Source organism: Gopherus evgoodei, chromosome 9, assembly GCF_007399415.2.
Source record: "Gopherus evgoodei ecotype Sinaloan lineage chromosome 9, rGopEvg1_v1.p, whole genome shotgun sequence".
NCBI lineage: Eukaryota > Metazoa > Chordata > Testudines > Testudinidae > Gopherus > Gopherus evgoodei.
Window position 1 is genome coordinate 49204073 of NC_044330.1, and position 22528 is coordinate 49226600.

Genomic DNA, 22528 nt, shown 5'->3' on the forward strand with positions numbered 1-22528 from the left:
CCGTGAAAATCCACACAGATATGGCCAAGTTATAAGCCTTTGAAAAACTGTAGATCGCACATGCTCAGTAGAAACTTGCTAGAGCTTGACAGGTGATGTCCTTGAAGATTCCATCCACACTGGGCATACTCCAACTTGGGGCTGAGCAGGCTTTCCCTGGGGCCAGGTATCAAAATGGAGAGCAGGGAGTGACCCCACCCTTGCTGGCAAGGCAGCATGGAAAAAGAAGGCTAAAAATGTGGGGCTAGAACATGACCTCAGGGGGTAGGGTATTGAGAGGGGGTAGGGTGAAGGCTGGGACTGGGGAAAAGACAGGTCTGGGACAGGTTGGAGGGAATGGGGCAGAAGGGACCAAGCTCAGGAAATGGACAGAAGAATCAGGGCCCACTAGAGCATGCTCCCACCCAGAGCCTGGAATGGAACCCAAGGTTAAGTCTCACCATTTCTCTGCTGTCAACTAATATCTGTGAAACCCACTACCACAGTGTCTGTCCATTCCCCTCTACTGCTGGTCCATACAGAGGATGACAACCTACTACTGCTATCAGTTACTGTTAGCTCAAATGGCAGAGGTCTAGGTGATTAATCTGAAATTTCCAACCCCGCTGATGACCCATGTAGGAGTCAAATACTAGAACTGTTTTTCCAGTTTGCTTTTTTAAAAAAAACAGGAAATGAAACACACAAAACTACGTTAAAAGAACATGGAAAGTCAAGCACTCAAAAGTTAGGGAATGCTAGAATTAAGGTTGCCTGTGCCACCTTAGTTTGCCCTCCCTTGTGTATATACATTATGATACAACCTTTAATTACATGATCATATACTAATTTTCCACAGGACTATTGCTCTGCTTCATTCAGTGCATAGGATGAGCCTGCTCTGGGGATGACGCAGGGTTGTGTAGAAAAGTAGACTTGTCTGTAGGCCCCCTACATTTGTTGCAGAAGTTGGAAGGTGTGTACAAAATGAAACAGGGGACTGCAGGAAGAGAAAGGACAGTTTCACAGTTAAGGCCCTGTCTTTGCCACTGAGTTCTTAGCTGATGTTGGGCAACTCACTTAAACAAAACTTTTCACAGAGGATCACTAACTGTGTGTTCCTCATTTTCTGAGTGGCCAACTTGGTACCCTGGAGTCTGCTTTGCAGAAGGGTTGAGCACTTAGAGCTGCAACTGAAGCCAGTGGGAACAGGGCCTTGAGCATAGGAAGTGCTATAAATGCTAAGCAGTATGAAGAAAAATCAGGCTCTAGGTGTCTCCAATTGGGCACCCAAAATGAGTGGACACTTTTGACTGTACTCTCTCCATGGCTGCACTCCCAGCTGTAAAACAGGGATGAGACCCTCTCACCTTGAGGGGGTGCTGTGAAGATAGAATGATTAATGTTTGTGAACACTCAAGTGATGCGCACAATAGAAAAGCCCAGGAGGAAATTAGCACTACTCTCTTAGTAGTGTGCAGTGAACTAGAGGGTCATCCACTTTGTTGCTGCTGTAGGCCAAGCTCATCATAGACACCAGGGACTCCAGGCACCCCTCCACTCCCCCCAGAGGCTCCCCATGTGCCACTCTCCCCTCTCCCTCTATTTAAGGGACTCTCTGCAATGGCTCTTTCCCTCGTATGCCAGGGGCTTTGAGTGTCTCTTATGTTCCCCTCTCCTATACCATAATCTCACATTCTCCCCCTGCTCCATGCCAGGGGCTCTGTACACCCCCCCATCTGTCACATGCCTGGGGCTCTATGTGCCCCCAATTCCACCCCTGCTAGGAGTTCTGTGTGCCCCCCATTTCTTCACTGTCCTCTTTCCCCTTACCATTGTCCCCCATTGTCTTCCCATGCCGGGGCTCTGTGCAACCCATTCCTCCTTCCCCCATAAAATTGGTTTTGTGTTCCATCATTCCCCGGTTCTCCCAACACTCCCTTCCCCACCATGTAATGGGCTCTGTGTCCCCCCCATACCATGGGGTCCTCCATTCTCCTACCAGCCATGGGTTCTGTTTGCCGCCTCCATTGCCTCTTCCCCCGTACTAGGGTTCCCCATTCTCCCCACAGCCTAAGGTTTCTATGTGCCTCCCCATTCTTATATCTTTTCTTTTGGTCAGGGATAGAAGACATTCAGGAGATCAAAATGTTAACCTCTACTGAGAGCTCACATGGGGACTGTTGTTACGCTGGAAGGTGTCAATAGCTGGCCTCAATGGTCTATAGTCAATGTCAGAGCTGGCTGAAACTGCTGAGTCTGCTAACCAGATGCTAGTGGCTCCGTGTGTCCACATTTCCTCCTTCCAGATTTCCTCCAAATCACTGGGGTTCCGGACAATGATGCCTAGAACATTCCAACATGATTGGGTGCAGCATTCAAATATCATGTTACAGACAGAGAAATGCTGTTCAGTTGAGTTTAGGACCTCGCTTCTCCTGGCCAATAAGGCCTGGAGCCACACACTGAACAACGAAGAGAAAACAAAACATTGTCTAGCTGTTCATTAATTGAGTCTCATCCATCCAGTGCACAGAATGAGGCAGGGGTCCTGCGGAAAAAAATAGTATGTGATCATGTTATTAAAGACAGTAGGCATACACACAAGGGGACCAAAGTAAGGTGGCACGGGCAACCTTAATTCTAGCATTTCCTGTTTGCTGAATGCTTGATTTTTGCAAAGTTACCAATATTCTTTTAACAGTGTATATGTGTGTGTGTGTATATGAAAGTATACATTGCACACCTGATATGTATGTCTCACTCTATAGTCTGTCAGGTTATTGCATTCCTCTCTGGGGTATATATGGTGTTAAAGTACATGTACTGTACTGCAGGGTTACTCTTACCCTGTCTCTAGTTAGTGTCTGTGCCCTGTTCTTATGAACAATCCAAATATAACCAGGGGGTTGAATCCAGGCTTCTCCATCCACTTGTACAGGCACTCCCTCATCTCCCAGGATTGCTATCTTCACTGTCCGGCACTGTGAGAAATAAATGCATTAAATAGGTCCCAAAAGACAAGACATGTTGTATACATATCCTCTCAAAATGTTTCCCTATGTCTGACAGTCTTGTTCTAATTGCTGCTGGTAGGGCGGGACCACCTGATTCAGTTCTTCCTGTGCAGGGCAACCTCCCTTGGGGCCCTGGCCTCCGATGCATCATGCCTTGGGTTATCTCATGGATTGCTGTGCTAGTCAGTGTTTCAACTGCCACAATCTATCCAGATCACAGTGAACAGTGGAAAACCACTCCATGATCGATACCATCTGAAGTTACTAGCCCTGATCCCTGCAGGCCCCTACATCAGGACTAGGGGAGTCTAAGAGCCACAGGCTTTGCATTCTCTGCCCTGTTGGGACTGACAGCAAGCAGAAACACATTGCAGCCTTCAAACCAAGTGTTCTGGGTGAGGGAGGCATAAGGTTGGCCAAGAAGTTCACAAAAGCAACAGATACCTGTGCAATCCGGTGATGCTGCAAATTTATCACTCGTGACACTGCCATCTGCATGCTACCAAACACGGCTACCACCTCCAAGATCTTGTCATCAAAGGAGGGGGCTGTAAATGTCTAAGCAAACACAAGGGGAGAGAGAATTCAATTCCCATATTCCTCTGTGTTAGAAGAGCTTCCTTCCCTCCCATGGATGGAGGTTTGTGGCTCTCTCTTTTGCTGTTTACTTACTATATAATTAACAATGAGGCTACAAGGTGGATTCTGAAGTGATCTAGGAAGGAGAAAAAGTAGCCTCCATATTCCCAGTGGGTTTCCAAAAGCAGCTAAAGGATCATTCCTGCACAGTGATGACACAAGCCTCTACACAACATTCTTCTTATTGGACTTAATTATCTCCATTATTTGAGGTCAAAATTTTGGAGCCTCACACAAAGCCCACTGAAGTTTATGGAAACACTGCCCTTAAATGGGCTTTAGAGCAGGCCTTTTGAGCGGAGAGGAACAGGGGGGCATCCCAGAGCTCATCTATCGCGCTTCATGAAAGTCAGAAGGATTGGAATAGGATCTAGCTCCAGTATGAACCCCTGTGGCTGACAAGTTGCCGAAGTTTGACTTTTGGGTAGCCACACATTTCAAAGAAAAACCTCAGCCAGACATGCTCTTGTTCCAGTCGTCAGGTCTCAGATGCTACTGGTGCACTCAACAGTAAATACTGAAGAAATTTGTCATGTTCCCATTTGCCACCTTCAAGGAATACTCACATCATCTTCTTTGGTGCCTCCCCAGAAGTTAGTGCCTCCAGCATAGCTGGGAATATTGAGTACAGCAATCCCCTGAAGACTGGGTAAAGGGATCGGACGCCCATCACACTGCATAGAACAGAAGATAATGTCACATTTATAGCTGTGCTGATGTTAGCAGGCAGCAATTTTAAAGCCTCTCCAGATTACTCAGTCATCACTAGGCAGACGGCTGAAGAGAATAGAACATTGTCGGGATACTGCTGAGGGCACAGTGGCACACTGCCTGCATAACTGGATGAATTCCTAGGACTACTGGCCTTGTCTGCACCAGGAAATTATATCAAGGTCTAATATCAGGGTTCAAACAGCTGGTACATGCCCATATGCTGTCCCGGCACTTCTCTGGCTTGCTTTCCAGAGCCTCAGCTTTTATTTAAAAACAGAAAGCAAGTCTCCAGCTGGTATGGTGGCAAAAAAACACTCAAAAATGTGAGCCAAGAGTATTTGATGCAGAGAGGCATAATAGCTCTTGGGGTAATGAAGAGCCCTATTCATGTCACTGAGATGTTAACTCTTGATGCCTACTGATGACAGTTTAAATGGCAACATTAATTACTTCATTCCTCATGTAAGAAAGAAGAGGGAGGGGCACAATTTCCCATGACGACTGTTTCATTCTGGTGACACAAGCAGGTGTCACCACCCCTCTTTTCCCCCAGTCAAGCACAAGCCACAGCTTAGAAATGTAGCTGAGCTCTATGGCACATTTAAGCCCCAAGTGAGGGGGGGGGGTTCAGCTGAGAGACCCTAGTGGAGCCAATGGCATTGCGATCTCACTTTGAACATCTATACAATTTGCTGTGAGTGGTGTCGCATTTTGACAACTCATGGATGGAGCCAGTGTTATGGGGGAAGCCTGGAAGAATATCACCATTTTCTTCCCCAATCTGACCCCCGTAGAACATGTGCTAACTAATACAATGTTAGACAACCAGAGTAGATAAGGACAATGGTATTTACAGGAGATACAATGTTAAACACAAGAACCCTTGTCCATGCTGAGGGCTAGGTCTTTGCTCAACAGCATGTTAGTCAACGTTTTCTAAAACGATGTAATTTCCTATCACGAGCACAGACTGCATGTGCGGAGAATGGGAATATCTTCCTAGTATCAGCAGAGGCTACTTTCATCAGACTGAAGGTTGATGTATGCTAATAGTGCCATGGGGTTGGGGGTGGGGAACCCCAAGGACTGAAAATGGAAATGTTCCTCTGGAATCGACAGGTTGGGTCAGATTCAAGGTGACTGACAGAGATGCTGGAAGGGCTTTCTGTGTTCAGTTAAAGACTAATAAACGATGCTAAAATAAATGTGCCAAATCAGAAGCGAAAAATTAAAAATTGACTGGGATGAGAGATGGAGAGATTTAACCACGTAAGGGCATTTTCTCTCTCACCTCCAGCAAGACTTTTTGCTCCAAGTTCTTGTATGTTCTGTGTAGTAGCTCCTTGGTCCCGAGCACTCCATACCACATCATGTTTTTAGTACGACTTCTTAGAGGGGCAAACAAAGAAACAAGAGATACAACAGTCAGCATGAGGCACTGTCATTTACTGTCTGATTGCAAGAAAAGATTATTTCAATGATACCTCCCAACCCGTAAAAACAAGAGTCCTCCTCTTTCAGAAGACACAAGAACTGGAAATTGCCACCCCTTGCATTCTGAAAAGAGGCTGCCCTTGAAAAAAATGAAACAGGAATTAGGGATGATCCACTAACATGGGCTGTCAGAAACATGTGCAGATGCTCCCAAGAGGGAGATGCAACCAGCCATACACATCACTGAGCTAAGGGTGTTGCTGAACGTTGCTCAGGACAGAGAAAAACCTATTAACCGCAGGTTGTTTGAAGGATCTTGTTTCTATACAGGTATCCTGAAGACTACAGAACTTAGGCCTGACTTATAGGGCAGGGTGTGGGCTTAGAATGCAGTTCCATGGCCTTTGGAGTTGGGACAAAATTCTTTCGTAGTTAAAAAGCAGCCATATGAGAAAGGCTGCTAGTGAGGTAATGAAGTAAATGCCTGAACTGCTGCATTCAATCCATATCAGAGCTAGCTACCTGGATCTCCCATGTTATCTACAATGTCTTGAATTAGGAAGTAATCAAGGTGAAATTACTCATGCCGGTTTCAGATGACCAGCTTCAAGGTGCCATAGTAGATTATAAACTGTAATCACTTCTGATGCAACCACGATAGACCGAAAAGACCAAAATCTGCCTCCCAAAGAACTGACCTACCTGCACTTCTCTGGGTGCTCATCACGTTTGTTGTTGAAGTCCAGAGAGATCTTTGCATCCAATCCAATTCCAAAATAATTATTCATGACACATTTCTCAGTGTAACATTCTCTGTCAAGTTAAAGAAAACAATTTTTGTTAAAGTGACCCATATCCCTTACATCCCTCTCAGCCATCCCACATCTCCTGACACACAGATGGTTGAAAGAAGAGGAGGAGACCAGCAGGATCTTCTGTAGTCTAGCGAGAGCTGATTCAACTATCTCATAAGAAACTTCATAAAGAGCAGTCTGGACCACTGTGTTGGGGTCCAAGGTCCTGTGGATTCTGCCAATCCCAGGCCACAGAATCTGCAGCTGAATCCATTCCTGTGCCCCAGAACTGTGCTCAAGAGTCTATGATTTCATTTTGAAAATGTTACATTTCTAGTCCTTATGGCTGTGAAGAAAATGTTGCAAGTGTGGACAAAGTGTAACTGACAAGGTGATAGCTGCCTGACTCAGCAGAAAGCCTGAAACAATAATTGTGGTCAACTGCTCAGCTCAAGGGGGTGAAACCTAATGACGATAATTTAAATGTCAATATTTAGCTATTTTACTGCTAAAGATTTGAGCGGAAACATCCAAAAATGGGTTTATCCCACAATTCCAAATCCTTTCCCACTCCCTTTCTGGACACCAAAAGGCCCAAACATCCCATTAGCCCACAGCCAAACCGTCCAGTTTTCCCCTTGTATAGCTTCGTCAGACATACCCAATACAACAATCTGCAGCACACCAATTGAAAATTTAGGGACACAGGCAAATGAATGTGATTCACTCTGGGGACAAACACCACAGGGGGACTGCATTTGTCACTTTCACAGCTCAGTCAGTGAAAAATGTGTCATTTTTGCATTTTCATGAAGCTGCTGCAGAATTTACAAATTGCTGCAGAATCTACGGGGCCTTATTGGAGAATTTAGGTGTTGCTTGCTGAACAGCTAACTGGACCTTGCCCATATCACACTAACTGGGAGAGGGAGACACTCCCTCACATCCACAGGTCCTGGGAAGAGACTGGCCTTGATTAGATTCTGTCACTAGAAGCCCCATATCTTCTGCATTGACTCCTCACGCCCATACACCTTGATAACTGACATCCAGCATGGGAGGGCTGATTTACACATCTCTTCATCCCAGCGTGGCCTACATCCCCAATTCACTCTCAAAACCAACCCTCTTCCCTCACCACAATTTACTGATGCTGAGGTTCATCTGGAACCATTCATTCCCATCTAGCTTCTCTGCATACTCACAGGTTTTCTGGCTCAGAGTTAAAGGGATCTGCATTGATCAACAATCGGCTGATGACCGAACTCCCAGGCAGAGAACCAGACATACCAGCACGAATATCTGGGGGAGAAGACAAAGAGGGAATAGTATGTAGGGCATATCATGGAGTTTATTAAATATGGAGGCCAGGGCATGTTAACACTGGGCAAAGAACTGCTATTTACTGCCAGAGCCAAGAGGACAGGGGTGAGAGACATATACTCCCACTGGAAAAACAATAAAATCAGACATATGACAAGTACTAGTCTCAGGGCTCAACCCTAACCAGCACTGGGTCCAAACATAGGTGTTAATTCTTCTATTTGGGATCAAAACATTACAATGAGCCAGAAAAGGGCTGTCATTATTTTTGGCTCTTTCTGGAAAAACAAGATCACACACACACACCCCTTTATGGTGGGGAATCCACCTTGCCTTTTCTTTTTTTAAAGTAAAAAGGCAAAGTAAAAAGCCCACATGTCTCCGTTTGTACAGCCCCCAGCACCAAGGAGGGCTCCAGAGCATTCTTCTACCCTCCAGCAAGACACAATCAGCAATCAAGCTGTAAAGGAGGTGGGAAGGGAGTGTATAAGTCTCTCTGCTGGTTTGGGTGTGGTAGGGTCCCATGCCTGGGGAAAAGGGGACAGAAGCAATCTGCAAACTGCAATAGCTCTCTCCTGCTGCTGGGGCAAGGAGCGCAGCGGGGTCTCTGCCTCACTAGACTGAGGGGACAGAAGTGGGGTTCTAGGCTGCACACCGCTCTTCAGGAGCTGCTGCATCTTGCTCCCCACATTATCAGCTATCAACAAAGACATGCCAGGTTTAGTCAGGGAGAAAGTGACCCCGAAGTTTTCTGGACAAGAACAAACCAATGTAAACAAACAAGTCAGGATTTGTGGTGTTAAAAATTATCAGTGAGTGACCTGCTAAGAACACCAAAGGCTAGAAACAGCTGCAGGATCTCTGAGATGGGAACGAGGGAGACTGAAAGTACTGCCAGTGACTTTGGCCATGACGTGGAAGGACCACCCTTCACTCTCGGGCCTCTCTTGAACTCAGACTCCAGGACTGTATTGAGAATTTTACACTTATTTACCATTGCAACAACCTCCTGTTAAGCTTATGCTGAGGTTTTTACCTTTGTGCAATTATCAAGGCCTAAATCTGGTCTCTGCACTGCACCCATTAAATCTGTGTCTCGGTCTCAGCTGGGGGTCATTCTAATCTTTTCCCAACATCTTCACTATTCAAGCCCATTGGAAAGTTCCCTGCAAACAGATTACTCTCCAATTTGGCTCTGGCAATGGTTTATCTGTGAGACGGATATCAGGCAAACATTTCATGCCCTCAGCTGGAGAGCTGAAGCTATGCTGTTGTCACCCCAGCTCAGCAGGCTGCCTGAATGGGAAGGAGTAGGTGAGACACTCACTCGAATAGAGGATCTTTGTGTTGAGCATTGGCAGGTTGTCCCGGTTTCCTGTCTGGGGAGGAAGAGATGCAGAGCTGCCCAACGACAAACTTCCTTTGTTTATTAGCCTTTCACAAGGAGATTTGGACACTACAAAATACAACACAAAACACTGCAATTGACAAACATTGTGTATTGCTCAAACAAGCACACACCAATACTGCACAAGCAGTAAGGAACAGGGGACAGAAGGTAAAATTACCAGTCACTCAACATCAACAGATTCCAGACAACACAAAGCACAGTTATGCAAAGAGACAGAACCAGACTCATGAAGAGACAAAAAGGTTTGGCCCAAGTGCAACAGACAGACACACAAACAGTTGGTGCCAGCAGTGAGGCACACAAATACCTTGAACTAATACTAGGAATGGAGATGAGAGAGGTCTGGCTTCAGCTGAAGAAGAAAACAGATGATGGGTATTGGCCTAGTCCGCAGACCCAGTTCAGTTCTGAATGTATTTGGAGTGAATAGTGCTTTCTTACAATTTTCTCACTTAACAGTGATTACAAGCTGGTTCCCTGCTTTAGTATCTGTGCAGGAAGGCTGGGGTCCGATAAGAAAATGTCAGAGCGGGAGTGGAATGGACGACACCTGAGAGCATGGCAAGCTGACAGCACTGAGAAGACTGACTGCTGCTATCAACATAAGGCTAATGAATCTCCTGGGTCTTACAAACTGCACACTAAGATCATGACCAAACCCTCAAAAACCTGAGAGGAGCTCCTCTTTGAGAAGGAAGGAGACTGTTTGGCAAAGGAATTTGAGCACGGAGAAGATGTGAAGCCTCTGAGTTGAGTTTACAGAACTATTGCCAACCTCACATAGGAGGAAAATGGGTTCTAAGAAAGGATGGCCACAGAAATATTTTAAAGCGCCTATGGAAAAGGGAACCCCTAGTGCATGTCCAAATGCAGGAACCTGGGCTGTCCGACAGCGACTAGTACCTTTCCGATGACTCCTCCCTTTGGGAACTCCATAGTTGCCACTGTGCAATGGCTGCAGGGAGGTTTTATCCTCGTTCCTCAGCTCCTTTCCCTCCTCAGAGGTGGGAAGACCCAGGATGAAGCCTTCCTGCTCCTGAGTCTGGGCATTCTGCTCATCAACAGCTGGACAGAGAGAGAAATCAGACATGTATCTTACACCTCTGTCATGAGAGTACAGAGGGAAGGCTGGCAAACAGCAAGGAAATATAATACTGCCCCAAAATTCTATTCCCACACCAGAACTAATCCAAACAGTTGCCCCAAGGTCTTGAATCCACAGAACTCCTTTGTCAAGGTTCCTTCCCCACTCTGAACTTTAGGGTACAAATCCGGCGACTTGCATGGACACTTCTAAGCTTAATTACTAGCTTTGATCTGGTACACTGCCACCATCCAGAAGTCAGTGTCTGGAGCACTTCCTGTCCCCCCCAAACTCTCCTCTCCCTGGGTGGCCTTGAGGGACTTCACCAATTCCCTGGTGAACACAGATCCAAACCCCTTGGATTTTAAAACAAGGGGAAATTAACCATCCCTCCTCCTTTCCCCCACCAATCCCTGGTGAGTCCAGATCCAATCCCCTTGGATCTTAAAACAAGGAAAAATCAATCAGGTTCTTAAAAAGAAAGCTTTTAATTAAAGAACAAAGGTAAAAATCATCTCTGTAAAATCAGGATGGAAAATACTTTACAGGATAATCAAATTCATATAGCCCAGAGGAACCCCCTCTAGCCTTATGCTCAAAGTTACAGCAAAGAGAGGTAAAATCCTCTCAGCAAAACAAAGGACATTTACAAGTTGAGAAAACAAAAATAAAACTAATCCGCCTTGCCTGACTGTTACTTACAATTTTGAAACATGAGAGACTGATTCAGAAAATTTGGAGAGCCTGGACTGACGTCTGGTCCCTCTTAGTCCCAAGAGCGAACAACACCCAAAACAAAGAGCACAAACAAAGACTTCCCTCCACCAAGATCTGAAAGTATCTTGTCCCCCCACACTGGTCCTTTGGTCAGGTGTCAGCCAGGTTTACTGAGCTTCTGTAACCCTTTACAGGTAAAAGAGACATTAACCCTTAACTATCTGTTTATGACACGCCCCCCAAATCTCAGACAGTGTGGAACCACACTGGCAGTGATTTCTTCCTAGAATTTTAGAATAAACAGATTAATAAAACACATGCACCTTTACATATATTACTAATTATGTAAGACTACAAGATTTTCCACATTTCAAGGACAATTTTTAACCAGTGGATTCTGGGAAACTTTCACAGGAGAGTGCATAAGCTACTTTGTTAGAAGCTCCCGAAATGTGATGAATTTCAAAATCAAAATCTTGGAGCGCTAAACTCCATCGAAGAAGTTTTTTGTTGTTTCCCTTGGCAGTATGAAGCCACTTTAGTGCAGCATGGTCGGTTTGTAGCTGGAAACGCCGTCCCCAAACTTATGGGAGTAGTTTTTCCAGGGCATACACAATGGCGTAGCATTCTTTTTCACAGATTGACCATGGTGTCCAAGGTAAGTCACTCTGTTTTGGCCTATTTGACACTTTTTAGCCTTAACAGTTAGTTCTGCCTGCCTGATGCGCTCGAAGACTTTTTCGAAGTGTTCCAGGTGTTCTGCCCACGAATCAGAAAAAATGGCCACATCATCGAGGTAGGCAACTGCAGATTCTCCCAATCCTGCTAGGAGACCATCTACAAGTCTTCGGAAGGAGGCGGGTGCATTTTGCAGCCCGAAAGGAAGCACATTAAATTCATACATCCCTGCATGGGTGATGAAGGCTGATCTTTCTTTGGTGGGTTCATCTAGCGGTACTTGCCAGTACCCCTTGGTTAAGTCTAATGTAGAGATGAACTGGGCACGTCCCAATTTCTCCAATAGCTGATCGGTGTGTGGCACTGGATAGCTGTCGGGATGAGTTACAGCATTTAGCTTACGGTAGTCCACACAAAAGCGTATTTCCCCATCTGGTTTGGGAACTAGAACCACCGGAGATGCCCATGCACTGTTAGAGGGGTGGATTATACCCATCTGTAGCATGCTTTGGATCTCCCGTTCTATAGCAGCTTGGCCATGAGGAGACACCCTGTAGGGTAGGGTTCTAATTGGGCGAGCATTACCTGTGTCAATGGAGTGGTATGCCCGTTCGGTCCATCCTGCGGTGGCTGAGAACACTGGGGTGAAGCTAGTGCACAGCTCCTTGATATGTTGCCGCTGCAGACATTCCAGAGTTGTGGAGAGGTTCACCTCTTCCATGCCACCGTCATTTTTTCCTTTGTAGTAGACACCTTCAGGCCACTCAGCGTCATCTCCTCCATGGGCTGTAAACTGACATACCTTTAAGTCTCTGGAATAAAAGGGCTTTAGAGAATTAACATGGTACACTTTAGGCTTTAGGGTTGAGGTGGGGAATGCTATGAGATAGTTAACAGCTCCTAGGCGCTCTTGGACCATGAAGGGCCCTTCCCATGACGCTTCCATCTTATGGGCCTGTTGCGCCTTCAAGACCACAACCTGGTCCCCTACTTTGAAGGAACACTCTCTGGTATGTTTATCATACCAGGTCTTTTGCTCTTCTTGAGCATCCTTTAGGTTTTCTTTAGCAAGGGCTAAAGAGTGTCGGCGGGTGCTTTGTAGGTTGCTTACAAAGTCTAGAATGTTAGTTCCTGGAGAAGGCGTAAACCCCTCTCATTGCTGCTTCACCAACTGTAATGGCCCCTTAACCTCATGGCAATACACAAGTTCGAATAGTGAAAACCCTAAACTGGGATGTGGTACAGCCCTGTAGGCAAAAAGCAACTGCTGCAATACTAGGTCCCAATCATTGGAGTGTTCATTGACGAATTTATGTATCATGGCCCCCAAAATTCCATTAAACCTCTCCACCAGGCCATTGGTTTGATGGTGGTAAGGGGTGGCAACCAAGTGATTCACCCCATAGCTTTCCACAGATGTTTCATGGTCCCTGCCAGGAAATTAGTTCCCGAATCTGTAAGGATGTCGGAGGGCCAACCTACCCTAGCATAAATGTCTGCTAAGGCCTGGCACACAGTTTTAGCCCTGGTGTTGCTTAGAGCTACTGCTTCCAGCCATCAGGTAGCAAAGTCCATGAAAGTCAGTATATACTGCTTTCCTCTGGGGGTCTTTTTTGGGAAAGGACCCAGAATATCCACAGCTCCTCGCTGAAATGGGACCTCAGTTATGGGGAGTGGCTGGAGAGGGGCTTTGACCTGGTCTTGGGGCTTTCCCACTCGTTGGCACACCTCACAAGACCGGACATAATTAGCAACGTCCTTGCCCATTCCCTCCCAGTGGAAGGACTTCCCCAGTCGGTCTTTGGTTCTATTCAACCCAGAATGGCCACTGGGATGATCATGAGCTAAACTCAAGAGCTTTACCCGGTACTTAGTTGGGACTACCAACAGTCTTTGAGGATGCTAGTCTTCCTGGTGTCCACCAGAAAGAGTCTCCTTGTATAAAAGTACTTGTTCTACAACAAACCGGGATCGGTTAGAAGTGCTGAGAGGCGGTTGGGTGCTCCGTGCCGCCCCCCCAAGCTTTCTGAAGGCTGTCATCTGCTTCCTGTTCAGCCTGGAACTGTTCCCTTGAGGCTGGAGACATCAGTTCCTCCTTAGACTGTGGACTTGGGCTCCCTCTGGAAGCGATGTAGGTAATGGGGTTGTTTTCCTTGATTGTGAACTGCTTTCCGCTGGTGCTCTATGTGATATTTCAGGCTCTGGCTGAGCCTCTTGGGTAGGGTTGTCTGCTGCTTCTGCCAGTTCAGGCCTGCTGGTGCCCTCTGGCGTTGGAGTTGTAGATGGGTTTGCAAGCGGTGGAGTCAGTGTTGGCAACGGTTCTGGTGCTGGTTGGTTTCCACTTCCGGTTCTGAGACTGGATGCACTATGGTTGTTGCAGTCGTTGGCAGGGGATTCAGTTCTACCACCTCTGTCTGGGTCTCTGGTAACACAGATGGGGCCCTTGTGGACGGCTCAGGAACAGGGATGGGTGTGGAAGCTTGCTTGGCCTGGCTGTGCGAGACCATTCCCACCCTCTTGGCCAGCTTCACATGGTTGGCCAAGTCTTCCCCCAGTAGCAAGGGGTTGGGATAATTGTCAGACTGCAAAAGTCCACATTCCTGCCCAGCCCTTGTACTGGATAGACAACTCAGCTGTAGGCAAGTTTAGAGATTTTGACATGAATGGGTGAATTGTCACTTGGGCCTCTGGGTTGATGGATTTGGGGTCCACTAAGGATTGGTGGATAGCTGACACTTATGCCCTGGTGTCTCTCACCGCGATAACCTTCTTTCCGCCCATTCTCAAGGTTTCCCTTCGCTCTGAGGGTATTTGAGAGGCATCTGTGCCTGGGGGTCTTTGGTGTGATTGTGGTGTAATGAACTGTACTTGGTTGGGGTTCTTGGGGCAGTGGGCCTTTACATGTCCCAGTTCATTACATTTAAAACATCGCCCAGCTGATTGGTCACTGGGTCGAGGTAGGTTGCTGGAGACTGGTGAGGTGGGACAATAGGGTGTCTGGGGCTTTCCTTGGGTTGTAGGTGGGGTCTTGGGTTGTCCCCGGTGATAGGGTTTATTTTCGGTTTGCCCCCTCTGATATTCGCTCCCACTTCTAGTAGTTTTTTTCTTTTCTGCCACTTCCACCCATCTGGCTCCAATCTCCCCCGCCTCGGTTACAGTTTTGGATTTCCCATCTAGGATGTACCTTTCTATTTCCTCAGGAACACCCTCTAAGAACTGCTCCATTCGCATTAGGAAGGACAGCTCGTCCAGAGATTTAGCATTTGCTCCTGATATCCAGGCATCCCAATTCTTTCCAATGTGGCAGATGTGTCGGATAAATGACACATCTGGTTTCCACCTTAGGGCTCTGAACCACCGACAGGCATACTCAGGTGTTAACCCCATTCTGATTCTGGCCTTGGTTTGAAAAAGGTTATAATCGTTCATGTGTTCCTTAGGCATTTCAGCCGCCACCTCTGTTAAGGGTCCACTGAGCTGTGGCCTCAGCTCTATCATGTACTGGTCTGTAGGGATGCTGGACCTATGACAGGCCCTTTCGAAATTTTCTAAGAAGGCCTCAGTATCATCACCTGCCCTGTAGGTGTGGAATTTTCTGGGATGGGAAACAGTACCTGGAGAAGGGTTGTTAGGGTTGGCTGGTATATCTGGCTTACCCTTGCTAATTCCAGGGCCTGCTGGTGGGCCTCCCTCTGGATCTCCATTTCTTTTTGTTTCATCTCCATAGCTCTCCGGTGGTCAGCCTCTTTGGCTTTCTCTTCTCTTTCTCTTTCTCCTCCATAGTTCTTTTGTGGGCAGCCTCTTCGCTGGCTATTTCTAATTGTTTTAGTTCCATCTGTCTCTTATGTTCGTTGTCTTTCTCTGTTGCGTCCAGCTTAGCCAGCTCTAGCTTGTTAGTTGCTCCACTGGTACTCATTTTCCTGCTTTCTGGTGCTGGCTACACCCCTCTGCAGTTCACTGAATCTGGGATGTACTCAGCTCAGGGCTGCTTGGTTAACAGAGACTTCTTAACTAGCTATACCCGAGAGGTAGAAAGAAAGAAAACAATTCACCTTGTAAATTCCTTTTGCTGGCTGCTTGCTCACAGCTTGAAGCCTCCGCTTAACAAAGACCCTTGTTAAAAAAACTTAACACCTCTGCCTTCAGGCTGCTTTCCAAGCAGCTAGAAAGGAGAGAAAAAAAAATCTCACTGGCTTTTGGTTCCTAAAAAAATCCCACACCGCTGCTCACCATGTTAAGGTTCCTTCCCCACTCTGAACTTTAGGGTACAAATGTGGTGACCTGCATGGACACTTCTAAGCTTAATTACTAGCTTTGATCTGGTACACTGCCACCATCCAGAAGTCAGTGTCTGGAGCACTTCCTGTCCCCCCCAAACTCTCCCCTCCCTGGGTGGCCTTGAGGGACTTCATCAATTCCCTGGTGAACACAGATCCAAACCCCTTGGATTTTAAAACAAGGGGAAATTAACCATCCCTCCTCCTTTCCCCCACCAATCCCTGGTGAGTCCAGATCCAGTCCCCTTTGATCTTAAAACAAGGAAAAATCAATCAGGTTCTTAAAAAGAAAACTTTTAATTAAAGAACAAAGGTAAAAATCATCTCTGTAAAATCAGGATGGAAAATACTTTACAGGATAATCAAATTCGTATAGCCCAGAGGAACCCCCTCTAGCCTTATGCTCAAAGTTACAGCAAAGAGAGGTAAAATCCTCTCAGCAAAACAAAGGACATTTACAAGTTGAGAAAACAAAAATAAAACTAATCCGCCTTGCCTGGCTGTTACTTACAATTTTGAAACATGAGAGACTGATTCAGAAAGATTTGGAGAGCCTGGACTGACGTTTGGTCCCTCTTAGTCCCAAGAGCGAACAACACCCAAAACAAAGAGCACAAACAAAGACTTCCCTCCACCAAGATTTGAAAGTATCTTGTCCCCCCATTGGTCCTCTGGTCAGGTGTCAGCCAGGTTTACTGAGCTTCTTAACCCTTTACAGGTAAAAGAGACATTAACCCTTAACTATCTGTTTTTGACATCCTTGCTTAAAAAAAACCAAAACACACTAGTTTTCATGAAAGATACCAAATTATGAGCCTGATTCAGCACCTATTGATGTTAATGACAAATCTCTCTCTGACTTAAATGACAGTAGGATGAGGGCTCTGACGGCACTGAATTCATCTATCAATGAATGGCAGTGAAAATGCAGACTTTCCCACACCGTTTAACATGAGTCAGCTCTGACCTGGAGGACTCAACTGTTGGGGTGAGGGTACTTCAGTCTCCAGGCCCACCCACTTCTTGGTCTCTCTGCTGAGACCACGATCAAGAGAGCTTTGATGGACTGTGAAAAAATGTGTCCAACTTTAATGCTTGCCATAACTGTATGTATACTACCTAAGGACCTATTTCTAATTTGAGCTATGCTACAAATAAAGGACCTGCTTTTACTTGCATGAGTTTCCCGGAATTGCTAGCCAAACAGAAAGATGCTAACTGATACGCATGTCAGATTTCTGTTTGCTCAGCCCAGATTGTGACAATAAAATAGGACATTTGAAGTGACCACCAACATTAGTATCATGTGGAGAAAAGAGAGGTCTTGGGCATAAACCAATAAAAAGGAAGGAAGGAATTAAATGTATGTGTTTGGAAACGAAACGGCACAGAGGACTTAATCAAATTTGTTCACAAAACGCAACGGAACTTGTTTGTTCAAGGGATGGTGAAGTCAAATTCTTATGTATTACTTGGAGAAGCCAAAACCTCCTCTGGATGGAACTAACGGGCTTGTTCTTTCACAGACACAACCTCTCCGCATCAGTTCTTGTTTCTCTGACAAAGGACAGCGATCACCCAGACTATTACACTGTTGTAAATCCAGGTAATATTTCAATGATTTGCAACTTCAGGCTTAGTGCCAAGTTTAAGGTTGCTTACAGTTGTACTCATTTAGGTGTGCAGAGATTTTAAATCTCTGACTTTTACATTTTTGTCTCCCTTCTGTAACACACCAATACATACTTCCTTCTCAGTTCAACCAGGATTTCCTGCTTGACACTTTTGAAGGGACTGGGACTTGCAGCTGAGGGGAGGCACGGAGAGGGGAATGGGTCACAGTCATGGCAGCTGGCATGTTCCACTGGAGCTGGGCCACAAAGGGCCAGTGAGCACACAGTAGGTCTAATGAGTATGAAACAGTCAGTCCAGGTGCCAGTTAAAAGCCAACCATGATGTTAGGTTTTGGATCCAATCTATCTAAAGTATTTTTAAAGCACCTCCCCTTGGAGTATTTACACATTGTACACGGGTTGCGGAAAACAGCAGGGCAGCCAATTTGCCACTTTACTCTTTGATTTAATTGTTTCCTTCTACCTTGGAGTGTGCTGTGCAATCAAGTCAGCCAGCACAGCTGTAAGAGAATGATGGAAGGCAGGTATTTTAGCCCATGAATGATAAAGGACCTTCCCTACAAGCTGAACAGAGGTTACCTCAGGTCAACTAGGGACACATGGATACAATTAAGGGCTGCCTGCAACTTTTCAAAACCTCTGGGGGGCGGTGGAGGGGGAAACAAGCTGCTGCAGGGCCAGTGGCAGCAGGGATAAAGACTTCTCTAGGGTGAGAGGCTGCTCACCTCCCTATGTGGGAAAACAACCAACCTGACTGCCTGTTTAGGAGAAGGACTGGCACTCTGGGGCCAACAACAGGACAACACCCCCAACCCACAGAGAGGGGGCAGGGAAAGGTATCCCCCTTTTATTTTGTGTTGTGAATTTGTTTCTTTTATTCAGTGGAGAAGTGCTCCTTGGGCTGGCCCCGAGGCCTGCCTTGGCAATACTGATAAATAACCCTGAGGGGAAAGACAAACGCTGTCCAGGCCCCACCACCACCAGAGGGAGAAATGCTAAGTCAGAAGAGATGGAGGAGGTGCCCAGCTGCCAGGTTTGGTTCTGTTCTGATTCTTTAGGGAATGCTTTACTGAAGAGATGGGTCCTACTGTGTGATATGAAGATGGAGAGGCTAGGACTCTTACTATATGCCTCTGATGGGGGCCCTATAGTGGGTCCAGACTGAGAATAGCACTGAAAAGCCATATGATGGCAAAGATTTTCTAACTGGTGGACTAGGGGTGGAAGGTCAATCCTGTAGGAACCCTTCTTTGTATGGGGAAAAATGCATACAGGCTTACTGGAAGATTGTCATACAGCTCAGGAATGTTGTGATTAAATCATGAATCCTGCTCCTCCCTGGAGTAAAGGCAGTGTACATGTCCCGAGAGCAGACAATGAACTGCAGGCAGGATCCCCCACCTCTTACCTTTTTCTGCATGCTCTATAATCTGACGAATGGCTTTTTTCAGGCTGTTGGCTCTCAACATTAGCTGCTCCCTAGGCCGGAATATCTGGGGACGGGCAGTGCATGATGATCCCATGGAGTGGTCACTAGAAGAATCACAAGCACTGCCAGATCCATCACCATCTTCTGTCTCCTCTGCAATGGTGGGAGGTGGGTTTGACAGAGACGAAGAGGCTTGAGATTCATCATTTAATGTCTTCAAAAGGGAGTCCAGCTTCTCCTTCAGGACAGAGCACTGCAGGTTAAAGCAGAAGGTTTGTGCACAACCATACCAGTGGAACTCGGCAGCCTGTTGGATTGCTGCTGTACACGCGCCAGCTGGGTCTCTCTGACAGCAGAGTGGTTTTCTCCCATTCCTTTCTACATTTGAAGTGCTCTTTTCCCAACATACCTTCCTGGCCATGACCTCCGACTCCTCCGAGCTTTCCGTCGCTTTCTCGTAGGCCTTCCCTACTCGAGCCACAAAATCCTTCACTGTCTCACAAAGCACCCTAGGCAAAGGAGGCAGGCAAGACAGTCATTCACAGGTTTGCCCACCATTCTCAGGGTGACTTTTCCCCCTTGATCCCCTGCAATGGGCTCTTCTGGACATACTCACTTGGCTGAGGAAATAACCACAGAGTGTTGGTCAGAAGTCAAGATTTTGGACAAATGAGCAGCCACAGAGTCTTCATAGAAGAGAATCTTCTGCACCTGGTGACAGCCAGAAACAAGCTGTTAGATTACTTGGGCTTCCTATAGTGCTCTCTAAGGTGCAGGGCCATGATTTCTATTCACTCTATTTCCTTTGGGTTTCCTCTGAGAGCTCTATGGTACAGATCACAGTTACTGGTCTGGCGTGACCATCTGATCAGGAAACGAATTTCTACCAGCTTGTCAATGTGGTACAGAGTTGGGGCTCAGGACTATCCACTTGGGAATAGATAACACTGTTTTTTATGATTCTGAGAATGTTGTGCAGTTTTCAGCAGCTCCTATAGCATGCCAGCTTGTATGGCAGTTTATGGAAAAGCCAATATAATTTCCAATCCAACCTGTCTTCTTCTACAGCCCTTCACTTGCCTAATATGGAAGCGTCCCCATTTCTGCAGTAACCTATCTCCTATCATGCCTCCTCAGGAGTCTATCGGTTTCGTTAGCCCAGTTCCCATCCTCCTCTACAGCAGGTCACCCCTCTGATGTAGAGCCCATGCCCACTTCATTTAAATTCTCTTCTCCATAGCCTGCTCCCTTGTCTGGTTTGAGCCCATCCGCTGCTGAATCCCCTCCCAGTCTTTAGCCCTTTGCAGCTGGCTAAGTACCTCAGAATCATCACTGAAATCTTCAGTGACCGTGGAAGTCGATGACTGACGAGGGAGTTTGGTTTCATACACCATGATGCTCCACCTATTGAAATAAAACCATTGCAATATTACTACCAAGCTGATGGCTTCCTTGCCATGAGAAATACAAACAACCGGGGACTAAGACAGAATGAAAGGGCTTTTTATATGACCTGAATGAAAGGCTATGCACATGAACATTCAGAATTTAAAAAAGACTGCATTCCTATAGATGCATGTGTCACATACAGAGGTGCTTAGTGTCACAGCATGTCACCTGTAAAGGGGTTTGAACTGGGGGAAGGGAAGGAGTGATACCCTCTAAACAAACATCCCTTTCCATCCCCACGTCCCTAGTATTCCCTATTCACTACCCTCACCTTCTCTAACAGAAAAAAACTGCAGGTTTTGCTATGAGAATTTCCATGGCGCAACTCTCAAAGGCTGCTGCAGACATATTTTTTAAGTGTCAGCTTGATCTAGAAATAAACACTAGCAGTACAGATGTCCACTTTAGCTTTTAGTTTTACTTTTTGATTCAGACATGAAATAGCCATTTCAAATGCTGAGTGAACACCTGATGGAAAAATCACAGACTGTAATGCAGCCAAGTTACAATGAGAAGATTTCTGGAGTACAGAGATTGTAGATCATGTCAATTTCACTATGCTATCGAACTCCATCACCCAACTTCTAGACATGACATAATGCTCAAGACTATACTGGGGGATAGGGAAGCGGATGTACAAAGTGACATAACATCCTTGCCATATCTAACTACTATGAGTTTATTGCAGCCTTAGATCTCCTCTGATCATCCATACCAAACTGTGTAGTGGTTTGGGACTACGTTGAAACCACCAAACTCATTTTACAATCATCACTGATGCATGTGTAACTCTGGGCAGTAAGGGGAGGCCTCTGCCTCTCTCCTGCCAGGTGTAACTAGTCACTTCTATATTGCACAATATCTCCTTGGAGCGATTATTCTGCAGGGGTAATAAGCAATGTAAGACTGCTTCGCCCTGATAACTGGGGGCAGGATTATAATGGGGAACCACTGGTGAAACTAGTCAGTAATTCAGGCAAATAATAGTCAGGAACAGTATGACTGTCCTGGCAGGCTGATGTCTCAGAACAGAGCTTAGCGCACACTCCGGTGGCAGAACTTGAGTCAGAGATGTGAATGTGTGGTTGGGCAGACACTCACCTGTCCAGCATTTTGGTGCTGGCCCTCTCCAGCTTCTCCAGGATCTGTGGTAACTGGGTGTCGTCATCACATGCAGATCCCCAGCCTAGCACCCGGGCAAGATCATTTCCTGTACCCAGGGGAAGCACTCCCAACTGGCACTGCACCAGGAGAAAAGAAACCAATATGGATATCCAAAAGAGAAAATGCAAGCCCCATCCATCCAAAAATAACACTGAGAAGAACCTCACTGATTCCCAACCTAGATCAATCTCTGAGAGAAAACTAGACATAAGATAAAGAGGATGCCAGCTAGGACTGACCACAACCAGAAAAAGCTGTGAATCAAGAGAAGAGTAGATTCCAATGATACTCCTGACCTATTCACTACAAAGAAAACCTCAACAGCTGGGCAGAGCTCCATATTCTCATTTTACACCAGGTGGTGCTGTTGCATTTGCTAATGAAATGGCACAGGGATCTCCAGGAAAATCTCCATAATTAACACAACACACAGAACACTCACTTTGGGAAAGTATTTAGCTATTCCTGGACTCTGATACCAAAGGGACTCACACCCTCTCCTAAAATTACTAGAGGGACTGGAGTAGGAGCGCTGGCCTTTTGGGAGCTAGACCCAGCTCTCTTCCGGGAGAAATCTATGTAGGGAATGGTGTAGGAGCACAGACTGAGCGAACGCTCAGAGCTACTCCAATACCTGGCTGTCACAGGAGGGAACTGTGTAGGAGCACTGACAGTGAGGGGTATCATTGTTAGTGTAGTTCCCGGCCCCATTCAGCAGAAGTTAATGCAGGACCACCAGCTATAGGAAGCTTTTAGTTGCTTCACTCCTGGCACAACTGTATTTC

At 46.3% G+C, this 22528-nt stretch overlaps 1 protein-coding gene across 6 annotated transcripts in view; it reads right to left on the bottom strand.

Moving 5' to 3' along the window:
• DGKD (diacylglycerol kinase delta) overlaps positions 1-22528 on the bottom strand; it is a 98741-nt gene that overhangs the window by 10069 nt on the left and 66144 nt on the right. For 5 of the 6 annotated variants that reach the window (XM_030574863.1, XM_030574859.1, XM_030574858.1 and 2 more), the window contains 13 exons: positions 21681-21820; positions 20450-20534; positions 19747-19841; positions 19540-19639; positions 19110-19383; positions 10215-10376; positions 9228-9356; positions 7783-7879; positions 6486-6596; positions 5641-5737; positions 4202-4309; positions 3441-3554; positions 2829-2963 (listed from right to left, as the gene is read on the bottom strand). In XM_030574863.1, coding sequence (XP_030430723.1) covers positions 2829-2963; positions 3441-3554; positions 4202-4309; positions 5641-5737; positions 6486-6596; positions 7783-7879; positions 9228-9356; positions 10215-10376; positions 19110-19383; positions 19540-19639; positions 19747-19841; positions 20450-20534; positions 21681-21820 — 1647 coding nt within the window. The remainder of the gene's footprint in view (positions 1-2828; positions 2964-3440; positions 3555-4201; positions 4310-5640; positions 5738-6485; positions 6597-7782; positions 7880-9227; positions 9357-10214; positions 10377-19109; positions 19384-19539; positions 19640-19746; positions 19842-20449; positions 20535-21680; positions 21821-22528) is intronic. The other variant, XM_030574860.1, reaches the window with a different exon arrangement.